General features: G+C 38.8%; 1 protein-coding gene across 1 annotated transcript in view; it reads left to right on the top strand.

Annotated features, from left to right (window-relative positions):
• Window positions 1-20,350, top strand: part of LRIG1 (leucine rich repeats and immunoglobulin like domains 1) — a 131,028-nt gene that overhangs the window by 89,411 nt on the left and 21,267 nt on the right. Inside the window, exons 5-11 of the mRNA XM_060766402.2 lie at window positions 404-547; window positions 1,724-1,867; window positions 3,464-3,607; window positions 6,985-7,128; window positions 9,329-9,409; window positions 17,654-17,725; window positions 19,531-19,602. Of these exons, the coding sequence (XP_060622385.2) occupies window positions 404-547; window positions 1,724-1,867; window positions 3,464-3,607; window positions 6,985-7,128; window positions 9,329-9,409; window positions 17,654-17,725; window positions 19,531-19,602 (801 nt within the window). The remainder of the gene's footprint in view (window positions 1-403; window positions 548-1,723; window positions 1,868-3,463; window positions 3,608-6,984; window positions 7,129-9,328; window positions 9,410-17,653; window positions 17,726-19,530; window positions 19,603-20,350) is intronic.

The following is a 20,350-nucleotide window of genomic DNA, read 5'->3' as shown; positions in this document are numbered from 1 at the left end:
CCACCTGACTCCAGAAACTGTTTACTATATCAGGCTATTGATTGTTTGATGGTTTTTTTTATACTGCATTATGATGTTGGTTGTTTTATGTTGTTTTATGATGTTGTTTTATGAAATTTATTGTGTTATATTTTAAACTATGTTAATCAAACTTGTCCCCATGTAAACCGTCCCAAGTCCCTTCAGGGAGATGGAGGCGAAATACAAAATAAAGTAGTTATGATTATTTTTTTATCAGCTGCCTAAAATGTTCTAAAGGAAGGAAAAAACTTTTTCTGATCAGCAGTGGAGGGGGGATGCAGATGTGTTGTGTCTATTATTGCTCAGCCACTCAAATCCAGAATGACTGACCTGAGACCTCTGACATAACCGTTTGGATGTTCTGTGATGAATTTTTTTGCAGCTCTCTGGGGAGCAACAGAATCAGCATCTTGGAGACCAAGGCTTTTGATAGCCTGTCGGAATCCCTGCTAACACTTCGCCTGAGTAAAAACAGGATCAGCCAGATTCCTGTTAAAGGATTCAAGCTGCACAGGCTAATGCAACTGTGAGTAGAAATGTGCACTTTAATTATGGCTAACCAAGGTTTATGGAGACAAACGTTCCCTAAGGACATACTCACCAAGTGCAATCATTCTTTCACCCTGCGCCTGTAAAACATTGAATAAACTATATTTTAATGGCCCAATGGCGGCACCTAATAAAACAAATCAGAAATAGGGAGGGGAGATTGGTGGTCCCACAGGCACATCACACTCTTTACAAAACAACAAAAATCCTTCAAAATTAATTATTGCATTAGTTATCTCAAAAAGTATCATTTCTGCCCCCATTGCACTCAAAGTGAATATTTTTCTCGCTTCTTTTTATTTTCCCCTTTGTTTTACAAAAAGACAGTGAATGCAAAGCAGGTCGGCAGGCTTTCTCAGACCCTGATTTCAGGACCACACATGTGTCTTTATGTAGTAATAAACTTTAACCAGGAAAGGCCATTAAAGTACACAGTTGACATGTAGATGGACAAAATGGTGCTTTTGATGAGTTTGCACACACTTTGTTTCTCTAGCTAGGATATAGCACCAGATTGCATTTGATCATAAATACACATTTGCATCTGTAAAGGTTCTTTATGTCTATATAATTGACCTTTGCCTTTGACATTTGCTTGTTGCTTTCTAGAACTTTGGAACCTGACTCAAAGTCTAGTTCACACAATTTGGAATAGAATTTTAAGAAAGAAGGAAAATATGAATTGGTAGGAAAAAATGAGTTGTTGAAATGTCTGGGTCCTGCTTCAATTTTTATTTAGATTTTAAAAAATCAGATCCATGGTTGTTATTTATCTCTAGCGTTTGAACTGATTCTTTGTGTAGTTGTAAGAGACATTTAAATTTTGTATCTGAAAACCTTTGTAGTCTTCCTCACTTAATAAATATAGTTATTTATTAAACATGTTTACTGTGTGAATGTCTTGAGCTACTATAGACAAATTTAAAAGTCAGAACAAAGGAAAGGCCTGGTTAGAATATAATGTCTGTGAATATGTTGGATCAAGATTGAATTTATTCAAAAAGCAGCCCCCAAGATTACTCTCCCCACTTTCGCAGGCAGATGTTGTGGGAATGTTCAATGCCTGGCTGTTGGCTGGTGTGTTTGTGAGACTGAGGGCACTGTAAAAGATTGGATTAACCAATATATGTGGATTTTTTTTCTTAAATTTTAGAGAACTAAACCGAAATCGCATTCGTCAGATAGATGGCCTGACATTTCAAGGCCTGGAGAGTTTAGAAGTTCTGAAGTTGCAGCGTAACAACATAAGCAAACTGACTGATGGAGCTTTCTGGGGTCTGGCCAAAATGCAAGTTCTGTAAGTTGAAACACGGTTATAGTGATCAAATATAATCAATCTTTTGGCCATTTCTTTTCCAGACATGAGTAATCCTACCATGTAGTAGCAAAGCTGTAAACAACCGAGATTTGTATCTGAAAGGTGTAAATATAGTAACATCTTTTTGGAACACTTTTGTACACATATATCTTAATATGGTGGGACTTAGTACTTGGTATGCATGCATAGGAAATATGCTGTTACTTTAGAAGTTAGGAGGAACAGTAAGAAATTGAGGGATAGTAGTCATAGAATCACGGAGTTGGAAGAGACCTCATGAGCCATCCATTCCAACCCCCTGCCAAGAAGCAGGAAAATCACATTCAAAGCACCCCGACAGATGGCCATCCAGCCTTTGTGTAAAAGCCTCCAAAAAAGTCCTCCCTGCAGGGGATTTTGTAGCATTCTAAGATGATGTACATTGGCTTTGATGGACAACAATTCAACAAACACACCAAGTTATATTGCAGAGTTAGAATACAAATTATGAATAGAAAGATCAACAATTTAATATATGCAGATTATCAACAATATCACATTAGAGTTCTAAAGCGCAGGTCTCCATTTCTCAATTGCCTGTTTTGCTCCTGCAGAATTCTGGGAAATGTAGTTTAGGGAAGCCAAGGACCTCTGGCTGAGAATTCCAAACACAGACTTGAACTTTAGAGCTCTAATGTGATAACATTGTGTCATATTACTTGCAAAAATAGCAAAGATTTAGAATGATTCTTGATGTAAGTTAAATAAATAAGTGCAAAAACTGGGTTTCATTTGAATATTAAGAACAACAATAATGAGATTATTTACATAACTTTGAAGTGGGTAATAAAGGCATTGAAATAGTTAATTTTTGTATATTATCTCATTCTTTGAACAAAACTGAGACTTCAGTCAAGAAATCAGAAGTCCAGGACTCAAAGCTACAACTATGAAGGAACTAGATAAGATTCTGAAGTCTAAAGATACACCACGGAATACCAATATATAGTTCTTCAGTGCCATAGTATTTACAATTTCTGTGTATAATAGTTGAAGTTGAAAAGTGAACAAATGTGATAGGAAGACAATTAACTGATTTGAAATATGGTGTTAGAGGAGAGTTCTAGAGATACCATTGACTACTGAAAGAAAAAAAATGGTTCTAAAGCAAATTATGTCTGACATCTCCCTGGATGACTAAACTATTGTACTTTGGACATATAATGAGGCAGAGTGAATCACAGGGAAAGAGGAAGACTGTATCATATACGGAAAGAACCAAGGAAGACACAGCTATGAGTTTGGAAGACCTGAGCAGACTCTTGAAGGTTTTTAATTCATAGGGTCACCATACTCCAGAGTTGTCTTGATGAGAACGAAGAACAAGAAACAAGACAAACAATAGCATGCTAAAACCAGTGGTAGGATGAGGAGAAAACGACAATAACATGTCCTTGATTTAAAATAAACTAATGAATAATAGAAGGAAGACACTGGATAGAATTGTTTTTATAAGAAATTTTTCATTGGATGAGTTGTTTTAAAAACCACTGTTAGCTTTGGGTTTATGTGTAACCATCATGGTCTTCTCCCTAGCCACCTGGAGTACAACGCTCTTGTAGAAGTGAACAGCGGCTCCCTGTATGGCCTTGCATCTCTACAACAGATTCATCTTAATAATAACTTGATATCACACATCAGCCCTGCTGGATGGAACTTCTGTCAGAAGCTGACTGAACTGTGAGTTGACTTACTTGAGTTCCTATATTGGGAGAGAGGTGGGATAAAAATTGAATATATAAATAAAATACTTTGGGGTTAACGGTCAAAGTATTCCTGCTATGGGCTATTCATCAGACTGTATCTGAAAATGTTTTGACTGGTACTGGTGACCCAAATTATATCTCACCAGTTTTCAGTTAACTTCGTAGATTGCCCCTTTGTTTTAGGACCCAATTCAGAGCTTACTTTTCCAGACACTAAATAGCATTGGAGTCACATATTTTAATGTGGACTTTGCTTCTGTATCAACCTACCAGTTACATGAAGGTCATTAGCAGATATCCGTCTCCAGATGTAGTTTGTTTCAATGTGAGAGAAAACTGTCTCACTACGAGGCTCTGCATAGGGAATGCTCCCCCTGCTCAGAAATTATGCATGGCACCAACTTTATGTTCTTCAGATGCCAGACAAAACCTTTTCTACTTTTCCAGGCAGTGTAAAAGGTTTTACTGTTTTAAATATTTAAATCTTTTATTTTTAATTGTGTGTTAGGGTATTATGTGTTCTTTCTGTTTAATTTTTGTTGAACTGCCTTCAGATATTGCCTAAAAGTGTGTGTGTGTGTGTGTGTGTGGAGAGAGAGAGAGAATAGATAGATAGATATAGATATAGATATAAATATAGATATAGATATAGATGGACTGGAAAATACTAGAGTGTGAACTCTTTTCCAGTGGTTGTTCTGTCTCAGATGTTGTATACAAAGTTACCCATTACTTGCATATGAAAACAGTTCCCTAACAATATTAATAGTTGGCATCCTCATTAGTTTACATGGGTGCATCTGCCTAAATGTGTGCAAGGTCATGCATCTTTCCAGTCACTTGCAGTCATATTGATGGATACTCTGAAATTGGCTTTTCCTGCCAATAGATGATGTCAGAAAAGAAACATGCCTCTGCCAGTTCTGACAGAAACCCCCATGCTGCGTATCAAAGGAAATATTTTTTCCAGCCAAGTTTAGCATTACCTGTTTGCATTTGATTTCTCCTTCTCTTGCAACCACCTTGAAAATTCTTTCATCACAGGTGAGGACATAATTTTGACTAGGTGCCAATTCTGCATAATTCAATGCTACAGCCTTTTTGAAACAAATGTGTGCTGCCCTATGCCTTCTTGAAAGCCATTAGTCTCTTATGAATTTTTTGCAATGCTTTTACTAGCACTATTATCACTTTTGTTCACATTTACAAAAGATATAGAGTATGTTTGCCAAAGAAACGACATTCAAAGTACTTGAAAATGTGTCCGTTTTGACTTGGACTCTAACATGTGCTATTAACTTCCATGTTTACCCTTGATGTTTTTCTCACTCATAGCACTAAAAACATTGGTTAGAGCAAAAACTTCAAGAGAAATATGGAAGTTTAGAAGGGAGAAAATTATATATAGTCTCTCCTGTTACATTATAACAGAAGCTGAATAATTCATGAAACTGTGGTGTCTGCTAGCGATGTTCTCTTCTTTATACATTTTTTATTGTCTCCCCACACTGAATTGCTCTGAAGAAACTAAGCCATAACTTTACGAACCACCACGAAGACTTAAGGTTTTCTGTGGAGGCCCTGCTCTTGGTCCCACCATGGTCACAGGCACGTTTGGCAGGGAAGAGAGACAAGGCCTTCTCAGTGATTGCCCCCTGGTTATGGAACTCCCTTCCTGGCAATATTAGATCAGCCCCCTTCCTCCTATCTTTCAGAAGGATGGTGAAGACCTGGCTGTGGGACCAAGCCTTTGGGGCAGTTCAATGAGGCAATAATGGAAATATGTCCTGAGATGGTTTTTAAGCAACTGATTTTAAAGTGGATATAAGTGATTTTAATGTTTGTGTATGATTATGATTTTATGTCCCTGCATTGAATGTTTGCCATATGTGTGTTGTGCTCCGCCCTGAGTCCCCTGCGGGGTGAGAAAGGCAGAATATAAATGCTTTAAATAAATAAATAAACTAATCAGTTGCAAGTTCCATAGTATAATAAAGTTTCAGAATGGTGGCTAATGTAAAATAACGTTTTACAAGACAAGTGTTATAGTACTTGAAAGAACCCCAAATTCGTAAGGTCTGGAATTAAACAAGAGCCCTTTTGTACCTCTGGGTCAATAGTGCTCTCACTGATGTTGTGCTGCTCAGAGGTTTCCGTGGAGAAGCACATTCCAAGATCAAAAGTGTGCTATCAAAAGTACACCTTCCCTGAAGGGAAAAAAGATTAGAAAACTGTAATTGCTTTCACCTCATAATTAGTAATTCGCTCCATAATTGGTGCTCCCCTTTGTTCTCTTGGGTAGAAGAAACAAGTGGAGACTACAAGCTGGCAGGACTGAGCAGTAGAATAGCATCAGAAAATATCTGCTTCATTTTTTTTCAATGACAAACCCCAAGAGAGCATTCTCTCAAGTGCCTTTGTTTAATAAGCTTATATGTATGCGGAAAATGACAGCTTCTATTATTCCATGTGCTTAGTATGAGGAGATGATGCTCAAAGGTCCCCAGAAAGCAAAGGAATCCACTGCAACCCTACCCCCCCCCCCCAAAAAAAAAAAAAACCCTGGAGGCATAAAAATGGTCAATTGTATTTTCATACCCTCTTGGAAAATGTGGTGATTAGTGATTTTAAAACAACCCACACTGTTTAATGGTTTGATGTGAGTTTTCTGGGCTATATGGCCATGGTCCAGAAGCATTCTCTCCTGATGTTTCGCCCACATCTGTGGCAGGCATCCTCAGAGGTTATGAGGTCTGTTGGAAACTAGGCAAGTGAGGTTTATATATCTGTGGAATGAATGTTGCAATTGTCCACCTTGATTATATTTAATGGCCTTGTAGCTTCAAAGCCTGGCTTAGTGCTGCCTGAGGTTCCTTTGTTGGGAGGTGTTAGCCGACCCTGATTGATTCTTGTCTGGAATTCTCCCCTTTTTTGAGTGTTGCTCTTTATTTACTATCCTGATTTTAGAGGTTTTTTTAAAATACTGGTAGCCAGATTTTCTTCATTTTCATGGTTTCCTCTTCTCTGTTGAAATTGTACACATGGATTTCAATGGCTTCTCTGTGTGCAAGGCCGTTATATGCTAATCAAGGTGTATGTGCGGGGATTAGAAACATTGCACATGAACAATCTGAGATTCCTAGAGGAACTGCTTGGGTTATAATATAAATATTACAGTAAAGTAATATTCTCTCTGGTTTGATGTCATTTGTAAACACATTCCTGCTTTGAGAATATGTATCCTCTCTATAGTGAAGATGACAGTGAGATTAGTTGTGTAACAAAGTGTTGCTGCTGGGAAGTGATAACGTAGAACTTGAGTTCCCAATCTCTGTATTTCTTTTTTTCCAGGTCGTTGTCTTATAACAACCTAACGAGACTGGATGAAGGGAGCTTAGCTGACCTGGGAGGACTACAGATACTCCAGCTCAGCCACAACTTCATCAGCCATATTGCAGAGGGAGTTTTCAAGGGACTCAAAAGCTTACGTGTTTTGTACGTGTTTCAGGTTTTCCTTTTTTTTTTTTTTTTGGCCAGGTTGGCCTCTAGAGTATTAACAATGATTGATTTTGATATTTATTTCTTAATAACACCAAAATTTAAACTTGTGGGTGAAATTTGAGAGATGACTTCCGCCCATTGAATGACTCTCCTCCCATCTTAGAAAAAATCCTGTGCCTGGTTTCCCATGCTTGATGTGACAAGGGAAAACCTCCCATTGTTATACTACTACTAAATTATTTGTCTTCAGTTTGGATGTAAAAGACTTCATGATGATGTAGTTTCTTCTTCTTCTTTTTCCCACAATTTATCTTGGCTTTTAATGCCTTCAGAGTATGCATGCACAATTACTAATCCCCCAATGCCTTGAAATTCTTAATGCTAGTTTTCCAGTGTGATTTTGCAGCTTAGACGGTGTACATGTGGAATTTTCTTTTTGAAAATAAATAAATTAAGGTAAATGAGCAACACTTAATACTTATATATATATAAATAAATAATTGATACAGCACTTTGTTTGGAGTTTGGGGCTTAATTGAAAGGAAACAAGAGTGTTGCTCCTTAGTTACCACACTGGGCAGTTATTTATTCTTCCCATTGAGCTGAGGGAGGAAGCGCTTTATGTTTCTTTGCCTTTCCCAGAACCACTTTTCAATCCCATGCATGCTTTCAGAAAAGCTCTTCTCCTAGGCAGCAGGCACAGAAAAGAACGAAAGGCTTTTCCAAACCAAAAAACTGTGTTTGGATTGCAGCTAATTCTGGGTCGCCTTTTGTATTCAAGGGCCCAAAGAGCAAAGGGAGGGTGGAGAGCAAGTTCTAATTGAATCAAGAGGAAGGCCCATCGGGTCCTGCACCTGGTGAAAAAGAGCTGGGCATGCTTTAATTATGCCCTATTGTTGAGGAGCCTTTGGTGGGTGTGAAACTGCTGAAATGCGAAGCTATTCAAATAGAGGTCAGGGCCAGGGACCTCGCAGCAGAATGATTAACAAGGCAGTATGCTTTCAGGGCCAGCCATCCAGAAAGAATAGGAAATTGGCAACAGGGGCTGGGAGAAAAGCAAAGAGAATGCAAAGAAAACTGGACTAGAATACTGAATCCCTATACTTTTTTGTGTGAAAGTATGCTTTGCCCCTTTTCCTTGGCATTAAAAGGCATCTCAGGCTCCTTTAGAAAGATTATCGTAGCAACCAACTATCCTTTCTCTTTTTCTCTTCCCCCCACTCATAGGAGATGTAGTACAAAGCTCAGTTGACAAAAATAGATACATAAATGGTATAATGCACTAATGTCACTCGCACATTATATTCCCATTTCCGGAAGCATATCATATCTTGGTCCTTCAAAGATTGATGTACAGGAGCAGAACTGGGCGGGAAACTGGTGAAAATTGCTGATTTAACACCAAAATACAAAATTATCAAAAGAGCGCATTAGCCAACCAAAATTCACAATTATATCATGCAAGCTTTTAAAGCTTCCCTGGCTTATTTCATCAGGCAAAAGATATTAAAAATTAAAAAGAAACGTGACAATAGTAGAGTTACAAGCCTACATTTTGCATTGGGTGATGTTTGTATTGTAGTTCAGTTGTTTTGGAGGGATCTCAGTGCAGGCAAACACCACATCCCTTCTTGACTGCGTTGGGTTTAGGGACAAAAGGCAATAAAAGGCAGGTAATAATATTTCAACTCCATTAGCAACAGAAAAGTAACTTTCCTTGAGATCCAGGTTGTCCCTGTCCAGTACAAAGCTAATTACTCATTTCTTAAGAAGAGAACTGTGCTGAGCAACAGCCTGTTGACTAGGTTGGCAGCTCCCAAGGTCCTTTCCAGTTATAGTTACAATGGCATAAATTGCTCTTTCTCTGATTTCCAAGTAATTGGAATAAAGCCCCCTTTCTTCTTTTGCTGTAACACCGGAAGGAGAATTTTTTTTTTTGGATCTAGCCAACAGAAGTGTCACTTTAGAAGTTTTCTTTGAAAGGAAACAAAACTGAGGAGTACAGGTCTAGTCAGCCAGAGTTAATTACCTTTGTTTTTCCTACAAGGACTGGGTAGTTCTGACAAACGCTTTATGTTGTAGAGACAAAAGAAGGAGGCCTTTGGTAAACTCTCCTTAAAGGTTACCCTTCCACTCTTTTGACTCACAAACTGGGAAACTGATTGGAAGCTTTCTTTTGTCTTCTTCTCTCCAGGGATCTGGATCATAACGAGATTTCAGGCACAATAGAAGACATCAGTGGAGCCTTTAAAGGCCTGGAAAACTTAAGCATGCTGTGAGTATCTCAAATGTTTTGTGTATTTGAAAGGGTTGTTAGTTTTTGTTAAAAAAAAAACCTTTCCTCTTTTTTTCTTTATGTACTTCATTCAACATGTCTTCTAGTTGTCGGATCATCAAGTTGAGAAATCTGTTGAAGCCATGCGTGTAGGTTTTTTCAATAAATGGAGTGTGTAACTACTTTTTATTAGCAGGGCATGTCTCTGTATCAAACACAGCATTATTTCAGAGACCATCATATAACTGCTGCCTCAGTCTTTTGAACTAAGTTTTTGATGTTAGAGCATAAAGTGAGATGAGTTTTGGGAGTCATCCTGGATTCCTTGGTGATTGTTTATTAGGGCTTTTGAGGAGGTATTTGTTTTGGGCCATGTCCTCGCTCAGATCACATGGTCTTTGGGGGCAGGGCTTCTGCTGAGTCACCAACTTGCTTGAGGATGGAGCCAACAGCTACTAACTCTGTAGCTGAATCTTTGATACTTTGGCTTTTCAGTTCAGTCTCTGATAGCCAGTGGTACACATCTTGCAGTTCTATCGGTTCATTGAACCAAGGCTGTCTTAACGGACAAGACCAGTACACATTTTGCATGAGTGTTTAGCGGGGGAGTTTTGAGTATTAAGTCTGGAGTTTTGCTCTGGTGCTTACTTAAGACTTCTGAATATGTAAGGCAAGGGAACTGCTGTAATCACCTACATCAGCTGATGCATGTGTATCTACTCTAGTGTATCAGGGAGCATAAGGTTTTCTTAGGCAGATTGGAGCAAGTTGCCTTAGATGAGGAACATGTGAGATACTCCTGAGGAGGAGTTCGCTGCCAAACACAGGAGATTGGAGGAATGTTATACACGGAAATAGAAGGACCAGGGATCATTCTCTACGTTTGGAGTTACAGAATTGTTTTGAAGCTCTCTCTCTCTCACCTAATAACAATGAAGAATGGCAACTAGAACAATAGTGTCCATCCTCAGAGAATGTGCAGGTGACCTTAGAAGATTCAGCACATGAAGTGACCCTTGCTAATCCTCAGAGAAGATGCGTGGTTGTGGTAGGGGCTCCCTGTTTAGGGGAACAGAAGCCGTGGTTTATGGGCCTGGCAGGATGGCCTGAAAAGCGTGCTGTCCCCTGGAGTAAAACATCTGTGATGTAACAGAGAGGCTGACAAGATTCATCAAGTCCACTGACAGTTATCCCTTCTTTTTATAAGTAACTATCATGAGTTGGATTAGAGAGAAAGAAGGGGCCAAGCCAGCCTGGTGATGCTATACAGAGGGAAGCTCATATTATGGGAGTTTGCAGATTGATATTGAAAAAACAAAAGAGAAAGCTCCCATTACTATCGTTTGGAATGTATTTTTTTTCTCATTAGGTCTTTGTATCCTTTTGCTGGCCTTTTGGGAAACAATACATCTTATTTTGCTCCATATTGAAAGGATGGAGCCAACAGCTATGATATTCTAAAGCAGTGGTTCTTAACCTGTGGGCCATGGACCACCAATGGGCCGCAAGGACAAAAATCTGGTCCCTGAGCCTCCTTCCTCTTTATTTTATTTTATTTCTTCTCCTTTCACCCCATCTGCCACTCCTTCCCTGTTACTGACCATGGCATATGTTCTGTATCAGAAACTAGAGCTGATGTGGTCTATCCAATGCAATTTTCTGAATCAGCATCCCAAACCGAATGTAAAGTTGACTAAAAACTGATTTGTAACCTTTTTGGGACTAATGTTGGAGACTGGTCACTGGTCAAAGTGGTCCCTGGTCAAAAAAAGGTTGAGAACCACTGTTCTAAAGCAATGACAAAAGGCTTTGACTTTTCTAACTACAGAGGTAATTTCACTTTCGCGGAATAGACTGATACTTAGTAATGCTAGAAAATGTGTAATGATCTTTCCTCACCCCCTGCTTTTGGTGTAGAAATCAGGAGCTGGGGAGGAGTTTAATATTTCACTTAAGTCACCAAAAGGTAAGTTGCTGTTAGTAGCAGCTCGCACTTTGGTGAAAGCTCTTTCTATTTAATTTTTAAATGCATCTGATGTAATTAGACACACCACACACACACACTTTTTCACTACTTACTTTAGACCATAATTGTATGATTATTGGTGTTTTATTGCTCAGTGCATACCACCTTTCATTAAAAAGTCATCAAAACCCAACTTCCACACTTTTTGTCAGGCAGGATTCTGTGTTTAAACTGTCAGCCCAGCAGGCATTTAACTGTATTAGCATAAGGAGGGAGGAGGGGTGTATGTGTGTGTGTGGGATAGACACTTAGGTGGAAACCTTCAAATGAATTAATAATTACCCCAGTGCTTTAGAGATTGCTTTAAAAGCTGTTCCCCTTTTGATCTGTTGTGGATAAGCTGCTGAAAGGGTTTCGCAAAGAGTACTGCAGTTCCTTGTTCAGCATATTGAAGGTGTTAAACTGGGAGAAAGGGGGCAGGCCAAGTCACTAGCCTTCTTTGAATTATAGATGAGGTTTTCCACAATAGAGAAAGCCGGCCTAAATTAAAACATTGCTTCTGAAGTGATAGGCGAACTACACTGGCACAAAACTGTATGAGTGGAATCACTGGGGAACCACAAGCCTCCCTCTCATCCCACCTCCATATTAGACATTTTGTTTATATATATAAAATATTAATATCTCTCTTGTTAGAGAATAAATTGACTACTACAAAGAGATTAAATACAATTCTATTTTTTACAGAAAATGAAGCGTGGACTAAAAACCACATTGAAATTACAGCTGAAAGCTGCCCTATGATTTAAATGTGTTTCAAATCAGAAAGTGAAATTACAGCCAGATTGAACAAAGTGGATTTCTCCCCCCCCCCTCAATTTTTAAATTAGGTTTTTAAAAAATACAACTTAAACCCCACTCCACAGAACCTCCCCCTCCCTTATAACCAACCTTTTAAAAATACAAATAAAATACAAATAAAAATACATTAAAATACATTAATAGCACACTTGACCTTTCCCTGCATCAAGCAAAAGCATCTATCAAAATTGTATAATGTCCTTCTATTCTAATCACTTTAGCTTACTAAATATAAAGAAATATAGTTAAGATTAATACCTATCACAAAGCGGATTTCAAGTGAATGCCCTCCTTTCCTCCTTCCTCGCCTTCTTTTTTGTCCTGAGCGACATTTATCAGTAAGATGGGAAGACCTGAAATGCATGGCGCACCAACCATTTAATTGCTTGAGGTAGAGTGGATTGGTGACAGCCATTTTTAATTAGTGCTTCCTGCAAATGCTTATTTGCAGAGAGTTCTGTGGCCATTTTTATTGGACCTTACTGGAGAAGCTGTCTGCCCCCATTAAAAACAGCCACTGTTAACGCATGAGGGTCAAATTATACACATGTATATAATAACTGTTTCTTTTTCATTTTACTTTTATCAGCATTATCTAACTTGCCTTTTCCCATTCAGTTGTGTAAGGGGTGCTACTCCTTTCCCCACTTTCTGGAAGTCCTCTTCTTTTAGGGAATCCTGAAAATAATCGACACAAATGCTGAGAATTCTCTTGTCAGAAATTCCTCTCTCCCACAGATTTGCAGTTCTCAATATTCCTGTGAGGAAAACTGTGATAATTAAATAGTTTTTAAAAGGACATACAGTATGTACAATGATGTCACTGAAGTTCAGCTTAGCTCTGGAGCAAATACAATCACCTCTTCTCCAGACATTATCTTTCTCAGAAATTGGGAATGGGACTGTACCTCCCAGGAACTACCAAGTGCCCACCAGAAGTAACTTTTCTGTGTTCGGATCTCTCTTAACAACAACAACAAAATTGTTAAAAGAATATAACACTGGACTGTACAGTTGATTTTGAAGGACAGAAAATTAATTTATTAAGCTTTTTCAAGTTGCTCCTTTTGGGATTAACCTGAGGAGCAGTTTGAAGCTCAAGCATAGCAAAAGTTTGGTTGGTTTGCCCAAAAGAGCTGATTAATTTAGCCAAGATACAGTTTTTTAAAGTATTGTTTGATAGCTCCTTCATCTGTTCCACTAGCTTTGCCTGGGTGTGACTGGCAACCAGTATGCGGTGAAAGACATTATCTCAAGGATAAAGGGCGTGATCTTATTGAAATTGGATAGATATGCAGAATACTTAATATAAACTGCTGAAACTATTTTTCAGCTTTCCTTACAAGCTGTTTCAACCGTTATTCACAGCTCTCTAAACTGTGTGGATCTCCAACAGCGCTGATATTATCAAGGCCACTGACAACCAGCAAGACATTTTTGGTTGTTGTTTGCCTTGGTAAGGGAGATTTCTATTACATTACTGGTATTTGTGCACCTTAAGATGACACAGAATCAAGAATGATTTGTCAGACAAATGTTGGAGAGACTGTAATAATTTTGGCACATTGGAACATATGTATTTGTTGTGCTGGAATAATTCCATTTTGGCTCAAGTGTTCTGAATGGATTAACAGTATAACTAATTCCCCCCTTCTCTCTCAAAGTACTTTATAGATTTTATCTATTTATGAAAAATATAATGAAAATTTCCTTTATAATTATCTTGTATTTAGAAATAGCAAGAATATGCAAGAATATATGAAGTTTTTATACATTCATTGCTGCTTAGCTAGAATTTGGTCTCTTGCATTGTTAGGGAAACTGACACTTAAATTTCACCTTGCCAGAAGCATAATAATTGGAGGCACTTTCAAAACTACTTGGCATCCATTTACTATCCGTCTTATTCAACAAATATGGCCTGTTTGACTATACAGTATATTTTGAAACTGTTATGATCAATACTCCTTTGATTTTGATTATTGTCTGTCGCTATCATTTTTGTATATAGGCCCCCTGGTGGTGCAGCAGGCTAAACCACTGAGCTATTGAACTTGCTGACTGAAAGGTTGGCAGTTCGAATCAGGGGAGCGTGGTGAGCTTCTGCTGTTAGGCTCAGCTTCTGCCAACCTAGCAGTTTGAAAACATGCATATTTGAGTAGATCAGTAGGTACCGCTTCTGCGGGAAGGTTGTGGCACTCCGTACAGTCATGCCAGCCACATGACCTTGGAGGTGTCTACAGACAACGCCGGCTCTTCGGCTTAGAAATGGAAATGAGCCCTACCCCCCAGAGTTGGACACAACTGGACTTAATGTCAGGCGAGACCTTGACCTTGACCTTTTATATCATTTTCCTAGAAATTGTATAATTATACAGTATTTTGAATCAGGAAATGTCTGTGTTGGGAAGAGTAGGAAAGGGATTATTATTCTTGTTATTGTGTTATGCATTTATACCTTACGTTTCACCCACAAAGGTGGCTAACATATTTTAAAGCAATACAATTTCACTCCTTTTTAAAAAGCACCACACATTGTTCACATTGTGTTATGATCCGGATGAAGCTGGTTTGACTTCTTTCTTTGAGTGGCTTGTTTATGGAGGTTGCACTGGGTTGAGCAGCAACACTCCATGGTGTATTATTTTCCATAAGAACAGATCTGATTGGTGGAGGCTAAATATTGCCAATCTGAAAGATATTGTGTAATGTGAATTTTCAAAGCTTCACAGGCTTCTTCATTAGGCAGACATGGCACAATAGCATGTGGTGAAAAGAAAGGTCCCTGTATCTACATTTACCTTGGTATTATTGGAAGTATTTGTATACTCAAGGTCAGGTCACTCCATGGCAACAAATAAAGAAGGAGCAAAGGCAATGTAATAGAGGCAATATAATTTAGCATTTCAACTTTGAAATATCCCCCCCCCCCCCAAAAAAAAAGTTTTTGCATCTATCCTCAGGCCACTATGATAGAAGAGCACACAGCTAGTTTCTTGAGAAAATATCTGTATTGCCAGATATGAAAACAAACCTAAGTATTGGAACAGGTAGAGTACATCAGTTGAAGCTGTATCAAGTTGCTTTCCCTGGTTCTGGAGGGATTAAACCCTCAGAAGAAGAAGGAAAAAACCAGCTCCTTATATATGAAGAAACATACTCCACTTCTTTATGTGTAGGATCCCACTGTTTGCTGCTAAATTAGGTATCTTCATACAAAAAAATCATTATAGACGTATTTGCTTTTAAACCAAGAAAAAACAAATCCAATATCCATCTTTGGGTAGTCCACTTTTTTTGAATCTACCGAAAGGGTGCACCATGCTACCTTTTGAAGCCTCACAGATTTCTTCATGAGTCAAAAATTGTAATAAATAGTGTAGTGGAGAGAAAGGTATACTGTAATCTTGGCATCTTAATGTGATTCATTCTATGGTTCTGTGAATCTCTGTGTTGTATGCTGTTTTCAGTACATTGCCTACTGTGCAGTTTTGTTTTGAAATAGTTACATTTGTAAGGTTTCCAGTCCATTGAGGCAACACTTTGAGATACTGCTGACCTTCCTAAAGCGCTGCCAAATACAAATGATTCCACAGATGAGTATCTTCGAATACTTGATGAGATCTATAGCAAAATAGAGCACTATACCAATAAAAGGCAGCTTTGCATTTTGTGAGGCAATAATTCACAAATATATTTCTGGACTGCTTACCTGTAGTCCCAGTCCTCCATTGTAGGTAGTCGTTCTTAAATCGGGGGGTTTTACTGACCCCAGGATATTCCACATTCTCAACACATAATTGTGATTTTTATACACTGAAAAGAACTCTTGAGATATTCCTCGTAATGAAAATTGAAATGCAAGAAGGTTTTGAGAACTCAGACATACCTTTCTAAATTAATTTATTTTGGAATTGGAATCTCTTCTGTCATCAGTACTCAGGAGGGACAACAGCACATTTAAAAACAAAATAAAACACCAAGGTAAGGACCAGAAATTAGAGATAAATAATACGATAAAGTCTTACAGGGCACCTTGAACAAAGGATCTTCTGTCCAGTTTAGCCAACATAGCAGGGAAAGCTTAGCACATTTTCAAATTGGTGAAAATCCTTGATTTGATTAGTCTAGATAAGTTTACATGACTAGGACATCCATACTGCATTTTTTTTATGTGCAGAGGGCAGAAAGAGGAACAAATACCGCAGGATAAATTTTCCCGTTCCTTAAGTACAAATTGGTTGACTTTAAAAAAGAAAAGTTGACCTCTTGCTGCAAATAATATTGAGGACATCGCAACAGTATATTTGAGAGGTGAGAAAAGCAAAAATAGAGGAGGAAGGCCCACACATAACCACTTTCCAAATCATGTGACTTTTGAGGACCTGTGATTCATGATGTTGAACTAGAGAAGCCAACAATACCTGGACTTGGTCATCGTGTCTCTCCAGTCTCTGATATAATAGGGCCAGAATTGTCATGCTTTCTGGTAATCCCAAAATGGCTTTCTAAACAAGTCACAGATTCCAATTTTGGCTCTGTTGTGGGTTCTATTGGGAAGTGATGTGTCATCTTCTAGTTGTAAGTGTGTTCATGGGCATATTGTGGAAAAATTCTCTTTCTAAAACCACTTCCCCATTATGTGCAGTGTGGCTACAGAAATATGCATTCAGCTGCCAAAACCGACTCATAATTAAGAATAGAGTAGGGTACCTACAAAACACAGAGTGTTACACTTTATTCAGTACTTTACTAACTTATTGGAGGGACAGGTGGAACATAAACGTATTAAGCAGCATGCATTGCTTTCAAGCACCTTTCATTGCTGTATGTTGGGTAGTTATTAAGTGCCTTAAATGACAATAATTTACAGTATAAGTAAAGATGTTTTGACCTTCTGATGCTTTTGGAAATTTCTTGAAAGAGTTCTCCTCTCTATCTCACCCTCTTGCTTCCATGGTTTGGAAATCTTATAGGGTTCCCTAGGTACTATTGGCCTGTGTTGTAAAACATTTATTACTAACTGTGAAAAGATTAGGAGTGAAATGTGTTGAGGCGAGTCCAGTGTCTCCTTTAAACTGCTTTCTGTCTGATAAGGGAAGGTCAACCCATATTCTGACTTCCATTTCCCAGCAACCAAAGCAAACCTGCCTTTTTTAATGCAGTACAGAGTGTCCTGTGTAAAGCTATCATCGCTATTAAGTTCTAATAAAGATAAACGTATTTAATTTCAGTGGAGGGGAGAGGGTATGCATACTTTGGCTTCCTTAATCTCCACAGATCGTATTCCCAGTGCCTTATTTGGGGATGTTTCATCAGATAGAGCCATGCTAATTGGGGTCTTTTCATTTTCTTTTATTTTCCTTCCCCACCCTCCCTCCATTGCTTATCTGACGCTGGGTGTTTGGAAACTGCAGAACTCTGTTTGGAAACAAGATCAAGTCTGTGGCCAAGGAGGCATTCTCAGGCTTGGAGGCCCTGGAACACCTGTGAGTAACCCACAATGCTTTGCAATTCTGAAGAAAAGTGGCTGGGTTGGGGGGGGGGGGGGTGAAGCTTGCCAGAAGTGGCTGCTGGAAAGGGCTGCAAGCAATTTAATAGCATCTTTGTAAGCTGAGAAGCCAGTCCATTTGTGAGAGCCAGCTGCTTCCTTCTCATTATAAGTCAGCTCCAACTTTGCCTTTTTCCCTCCTGCCTGGAAGAGAGTTATAGGACACATGGCCAATTTGCATGCTCTTAATTTTTTTAAAGAAATGTGTACTGTGCAGTGCATCTTATTTATTCAGATATTCTATCTTAGTGGGAAGTATATCCTATTTCCTTGCCCATGCATTCCATCCCTCCTCTTTCAGTGTCCATTTTCCCTCCCAAACTAAACTTGTTGTATATTCAGCAAAGGGTGAGAAAGCAGCGAGCACATTACTACTACAAAAGTGGGTCACTGATGTTCCTTCTCTGCCCCCCAACCCAAGTGGACTGCCTAAGTTGCTGTTTTTAGCAGTCCTCTTCTTCAACTGCTTGAAATGAACTCGCAGAAAGGCAAGCCAAATTAGGAGAACACGGGTGGCATATTTGGCCTGAATCCATTTGCCAGTCCCAATTGTAGACTCATTCAGTTATTTGAATTTGCCTCAGTGTTGACTTATCATTCCGGCAATTATTTCAATGGCTCTGTTCCAACTGGGCATAAAAATGGGGTTTAGGCCTTTGTCTTCATTCCCAGCAGATCACAGAGTGAATTGTTACGTTGCCATTTTCAGGCTAAAACTTTGACAAAGATGTTCCACTATGTAGCTTGCCCTTTGTTTGCCATCTTTAGCTGTGAAAGCAACATAGTTGAAAGCAAATTGATATAAAACACCCCAAAATAAAGTACTGGGATTATGGGGGAAACCCACAAGAAAGTTCTGGATGCCTAAAGTAGTTAATAAAGTAGGAGTTTTTTTTTTATTGCAAGTACATTCAAAATGTTCAGGTTATAATTGCAGCATCAGAAGGGCTTCCCATCCGTTCTGGAACACTGCTTGCATGAAACATGGAAATACCACCTAAAATGGCATCATGACTTCTGTAGTGTATATATTGCTTGCACAGCATTCCCATAGGCTGTTTTCTCCTTCCACTTGAGCTGTGCACATACAGCCAGTATAAAATACATTAGGAATTAAGGTCTGTAAGGGTCTCCTATCATATGCAAATGCTCCAGGGCATGTATAATGCATGTATCATGTTCCTGAGCCTATATAATATGCTTTGAAAAGACTGGGGGAATTGGATGGAGGCATAGATTGTATGCATAGCATCCCAGTTCATCCTAATAACCTGTTACATTGCTGTGAATGGGCAAGTGGTTTGAACAGGACTCTATAAAGAACACCCCAGGATATTTTGAGAAAAAGGACTAGGTGACGTCCTCTTTCCAGTCCACACATGAGCTTATTGGACTGGCAGTTTAATCTTATTTCAATACTCTACCACATTTGAGTCTGCATGCTAGTTTATGGGGCCTAGCACAGGTTTTTTGACACATATATCACTACTTTCTTCAGTAGAAAAGGAGCTACTAGAGTATTGATAAGTTTAGTGGTGAAACATTACCTTGGTTGCCTTAAGTTGTTTTTCCAAATGGTGGGGCCAGCACTGGCTCTGTAAATGTCCCTGAAGCAAACTGGTAGTGTTCAAAGCAAAAATGTGCCTTTTCTAGAAGAATTATTAAATGGCTGCAGAATTTTGTGTTGTGACATTGTCCATCAACATGTGTGCATTAAAAAAAGAAAATGCTTCTTTTTTATAGGAACCTTGGAGCTAATGCCATACGGTCTGTTCATGAGGATGCATTTGCCAAGCTGAAGAACCTGAAGGAACTGTAAGTAAGAGTGCTATTAGTCTATCTTGTATCTTTAAGCTATTGTTATGACACTTGCCCCTCCAGCAGCAGCCAATTCCCCCAAGCACACTCCTACCATTTCTGCTCCCCACTCACCACCCTTACAAGCTATTTTTACAGTAGAGCAGATGTCAGGGAATCATCTCGCAGTCCGTAATGAGTGAAATTGGATCTTCTCAGCATCTTCTTTCATTGGGCTGCATCTGTGCCCTTATTCATCTCTGTTGAGGAAATCTAGCCTCCTGCTCTCTAGTCTTACAGCGCATTCAATGACAGACTCAATTTCTGATGGTAAATTTGCCTTTCGTTTTCATACCTGCGTTTCCAGTGCCCTGACATTTAGAGTGATAAGCATGCTTTGAATTTGATCCTTCCACTGACTAAGTTTCAGGATGGAAAACTATGTGCATGCCAGACGGTTTGATACTTCAGCTATGTGAGTGGGCACACTAAATAATAGGCATCTGATCTTTAGATGCTTCCCACATTGCAAATGCTCCTTATGTTGTACTATAAAAATAAAATTGCTCATTCTAATTTTCTATTATAAAGAAATGTATCCATAATTCTGCACCCACCAGAAATCAGTTGTTTCCATTATGTCATACCATTTAAACATTGAAATTGAGCCTGAATCACTCTTAATGAAAACATTTGTAGTTATCGGAGGGTCATTTTCATGTAATTGCTGAAAAAGAGAGGTGAAGGGAGAGATAAGAAGATCAGT

The sequence above is a fragment of the Anolis sagrei genome, chromosome 2 (assembly GCF_037176765.1).
Source record: "Anolis sagrei isolate rAnoSag1 chromosome 2, rAnoSag1.mat, whole genome shotgun sequence".
In the NCBI taxonomy this organism is placed as follows: Eukaryota; Metazoa; Chordata; class Lepidosauria; order Squamata; family Dactyloidae; genus Anolis; species Anolis sagrei.
Note: the sequence above shows the minus strand (reverse complement) of the source record. Positions and strands in the feature narration are given on the sequence as shown.